This window comes from Plasmopara halstedii (genome assembly GCF_900000015.1).
Source record: "Plasmopara halstedii genome assembly, contig: Scaffold_3060, whole genome shotgun sequence".
NCBI lineage: Eukaryota > Oomycota > Peronosporomycetes > Peronosporales > Peronosporaceae > Plasmopara > Plasmopara halstedii.
In genome coordinates, this window is record NW_020189964.1 from 297,026 (window position 1) to 301,424 (window position 4,399).

At 46.6% G+C, this 4,399-nt stretch overlaps 2 protein-coding genes across 2 annotated transcripts in view; both read right to left on the reverse strand.

Annotated features, from left to right (window-relative positions):
• PHALS_15172 (uncharacterized protein) overlaps window positions 1-529 on the reverse strand; it is a 531-nt gene extending 2 nt beyond the window's left edge. Inside the window, exon 1 of the mRNA XM_024719886.2 lies at window positions 1-529. This exon is cut by the window's left edge and continues 2 nt beyond it. Within this exon, the coding sequence (XP_024585141.1) occupies window positions 195-422 (228 nt within the window). The 5' untranslated portion in view covers window positions 423-529 and the 3' untranslated portion in view covers window positions 1-194.
• A 2-nt stretch (window positions 530-531) lies between these two features.
• Window positions 532-4,313, reverse strand: PHALS_06577 (mitochondrial carrier family; the record flags this gene model as incomplete). The annotated part of the gene is made up of 2 exons (XM_024719887.1): window positions 532-3,866; window positions 3,938-4,313. The coding sequence occupies 2 exons, from the start codon at window positions 4,311-4,313 to the stop codon at window positions 532-534; spliced, it is 3,711 nt and encodes a 1,236-aa protein (XP_024585142.1).
• Between the last annotated feature and the right edge of the window lie 86 nt (window positions 4,314-4,399).

The window sequence follows — 4,399 nt, forward strand, 5'->3', positions numbered from 1 at the left end:
GAATTCGACTGATTCATTTAAGGACGCAAGCTCCAAATCGGAATTCTTGCAATTGAACGACTATGTCAGCCGGATGCATCTGGTGTCGGGCAAAAAAGTGCAAGATATGGACAACGAGATTCGCAATTTACGCGACTGACATGTTTATTTAATTTGCTGAAGTCACGCTGACCCGAATGAGTTTTCCCAGTGGGTCAGTGATATATCAGTGATGGTCGAGATTGGCGCCGACAACAAATCATTTTTTTTGCCATATTATCGTTAGATGAAGAAGCTGTAGTGTGTTGTTTGATTTGAGTATTTCGCTGTATAACACTAGTATCATTGTAACTTACAAATGCGTCGCAAAGATTTTTACACAACCGTTTGTTCTCTAAAATATTGTAAATTTGGTGAGTCATACCCGATAGACGGTAATGCATAAGCTAAGGCTAGCAACGATAAGTTTTCAAATGTACTTCGATCCTCACGACCGTTGCTTCAAATTGGGCGCTTTCTATATTGTTTTTAACAATATACTAACGCATGATGTTATTTGCAATTGCTGTCCACTGTGCGCAGTTTTTCGTAGCTGAGGAACGAAATCACAGTAGATGGTAATGCCTTGACAACATTGATAACAAACCCACGGTACAGTGAGCGCATTCCTCGCAAAGCACCACCTTCATCGACCACCGACGCTCGTACACAATGCCAAGCACCTTTATACGATGAAAACGCAAGTTCTGGATGCCACTTTGTGCCCTGCAATTGAATGCGCCGTCGAATGACATCAAAGGGATACGATATGCACTGCGACACAAGCGAAGCTGTTGTGGCACACAAAATTTGGCCCGGTACACTAGGGTGACCAAGTTGAATGCTTGTGTCTTCAACGTCGTAGTGTACAAATACTGGCCGCAAAGACTCGTACAGAGCATAATTGCAACCAATGTATGTGAAGACACCAAGACTCGCAGGTCCGAATCCTCGATAAAATCCGCGCAGTCCCTCATGATCACGAATAGAGCGAGCGCAGTGCAGAATACCAGTGTAAGGACGATTTGCATTGTAATACTCTTGAGCCGTCAGCCGTCCGCGTATGACGTCGAGCGGGTACAGCAAGCAGTTGAGTGTCAGACCAGCGAATCCTCCCATAACGAAAGTGGTCAAGCTTGCTGAAACACGAGACTTGTCACCAAACAATGACGAAGATTGAAAAGCCGAGCGCATCAGGTGCTCGTGGTAGACGTGCCCTAGAGCGAATTTGATGGGGACACAAGGCACAACCCAAAGACAGTGAGCAACATTACCGCTGAACAAGCTACGCGGTCCACTGAGTGTCATCATATTAACGATTCCTTTCGTGACGGACGTGTATGGCGGCGTGGCTGAAGGAAGCTTTACAGTCGCTGAGGTTGACGTCAGCTTTGGAGTTGTCAGCTGCATTAATATCCGTAATCGCTCTAGTGGAGCACATATAGTTCGCACTACTACTCCAGCAGCGATGGCAGCGGCAAACGAAGTGAGCTGCGCAGTCATTTGTTGCCCTAAAATTTCTGCGTTATTCTGATAATCCACATTACTTCGGCTGCGCTCCAGCTCCGGCTGCAAGTATTCCCAGTCATCACCCGTAGGATTTTGATGTAAAGAAGAAAGCCACCCAGACTTGACGTTTGAGATGAATGTGGATCGATTCTGGTCAATCACTCTTGCTATCTGATCCTTGTCATTAGCTTGCATTTCAGCGGCATGCCAAACGGTGCGCAAAACATTGATATCGAATTTGAGAGCAGCTACACTAACGTCTACTCGATCTTCTTGACCATTTTCTGATGACGCATCCTCCACTTCAAATGCAGCAATTCCTCGTACCAAATCGTCATGCGTCACGTACTGGTCTCCAAACTGGTGCTTAGGTAAGTCAAACATGCGTTCGTAAAACGCCAAGCGTTCAGGTGTCATGGAGATTGATGTCTCTAGGGTTTTAAAAGTAGAGCCTACGGCCTCACTCGTAGACACGTACTGACGAATTGCACGCGGTAAATCATTCAGTCTTACAGCAGCTTGATCATTATAATCCTGTTCGACAGGTAGATCAGACGATACTGGTACATGCGACTTAGTCTCGTCGTTAAAGCTTGTCACCGACTTCAGCACGCGAAACGCAGCTTCTGGAAGAAAGTGATCAAGATTTGACGCGCCTAGTGCAATATGAAAATGTGCAAATTGGGAGAAGTTTACAAGTCCAGACGGATCATTTAGTAACAGCGACAGCGCGACTCGAATTGCACGATCGTAAGCTTGTGCTGATGGCAGCAGCACAGCAGCGTTTCCGGGAATCTCATTGTTATCATTTGCACTATGTATATCCGACTGCAGATGCTGTGGATTCCGAAGCATTCGACGCAAATCACGTTCCGTCGCAAAACTTTCACTTGAACCGGACACAACGGTTTGGCCCACTCTTTTGAATAATCTGTATAATGCTGTTGATCCACTGCGCGTAATGGTATGAAAGCTGACACGATCCATACACCAAACCTTGACATCGTCCAGAGCTTTCACCGAGGCGCCACGACGGCTATTGTATAGCAGAGCAGCTTCACCAAAGCTCGCGCCGCGACCGATGACACGGTCTACAAACGGTTTTGTTGCTTTTGGCTTCCAACGTGTTACCTCGCAACGACCGCTTTCGACTACATAGAAATAGTCACCCGGGTCCCCTTGCCGCAAAATGGTCGTTCCTGCTCGCACTTTAAGCGGAAAGAACTTGCGTACAGCGTGTGCCTTGGCCCGATCATCAAGCTCTGTAAATAGAGGATGGTCTTTCAATGCTTTTAACAAAAATCGACGCTCTTCCATTGACTGCTGGCTACTTGGATGACAAGCCAGAATTTCACGAAATTTTTGTTTGTCTAGTTGCCATAATACAACTGCCTCGTTACTGTCGCCCGAAGTGAATGCATTTGCTTGGATTGTCGCACGTCGCGGGGTGTCATATACAAGAGCCGAGTCACCAAAAGCATTCCCGGGTCCGTGAGTGGCGACAAGAACATGCTCATTATGACCAACAAGTTTTGACGACGATTGAAATTCAGGTAACGCAATTGTTTTGCGTTTTTGAAGCTGTGTACGTCGCTTGAATTCCGGCTTGGAACCTTCATCAGCTTCGAGTGCAGTCTTTGTTTCTGAAAGATGATCATAGTCGACAAAGACATCGCAGTTTCCACGCTCGATGATGTTAAAACAGTCTCCTGGAGCTCCTTGAAAAAATACGACCTCTCCTTTGGTTAGTACACGGCGTCGAAAGTGCAATGCAGCACTTAGCAGCTCTGGTTCACTCAACGTATGAAACAAATGATGCCGACGCAAGCAATGCACGATCGCCGCTGTTTCCGTTCCAGTGCGAGGTCCACGTTCATTAGCTTCCAGAATTCGCATAGCAACTCGTTTAGTCTCTTTGACAAGCTCTTTTCTCAACGAAACTTCTGGCAAGAAACTTGCCCCTTGTTGCAATTTCAAAAAGTTACCGCCATCGCGCTCACTAAAGTGTTTCGGCAAGTATGATTTCGCAGACGGATATGGTAGCAATAAGCCCAAATATTGATACATTCCAGCAACTAACTGCGAACAGAACATTTTCGTACTTTTCACGTCGTCTCCCTCCACGACGGCGTTCTCAAATACAGAGCGAGTTCGACCTCCAAGCTCTGACGCCAAGGCTTGATATCGTTCATTCACGGTCTGTAACTCTTGCTGCAGCGCTTTTCTTTCAAATACTGGCATTTTGTCGCGATGAGCCAGCTCTGCGTCCAGACGCGCACGTTCTTTTTTCGTAGCTACCAAAGCTGCGAAAATTCGTTCGCGAGCGATTCGTGTGGGTACTGCCAAGCCAGCGTTAAAGAATCTCGTGGGATCATCTTCGTATAATGCATCAAGACTGCCTAAAACATACTGTTCTGCAGCTTACGTACAGCGACATCATATCCGCGGCTAAGCACTACTCGAGCTACAAGTGGCCGTAATTTGACGCCTGTGAGCGCTGCTTCAAGCAGAAAGAGTTCATCCTCAGGTGATTTGGCGTCTGGTGTCAGCCATGGAGCACGCACCACGACGCCATTGTGGTCCCACTGCGTCTGACCGAAAAACTTGGCACAGACGCAGATTGCACCGCCATAAGGTCCCATGGACACGCATGAGCGATTAAATAGAATAACGTCACCTGTATCAACTTTAAGATCACGTAACAGCTGGCGTATAAGAACTTCCTCTTCGACAGCAGCGTCCTGGACATCACTTGGTCGTTTACGAGTCGGAGTTGTAAAGGCCATATCTGACACAAGAAATCCAGAGAATTTCGACAACTAAAAGTCGGATGGAATATACATGCTACTGTAGTTTAACTGACTAGTATTTA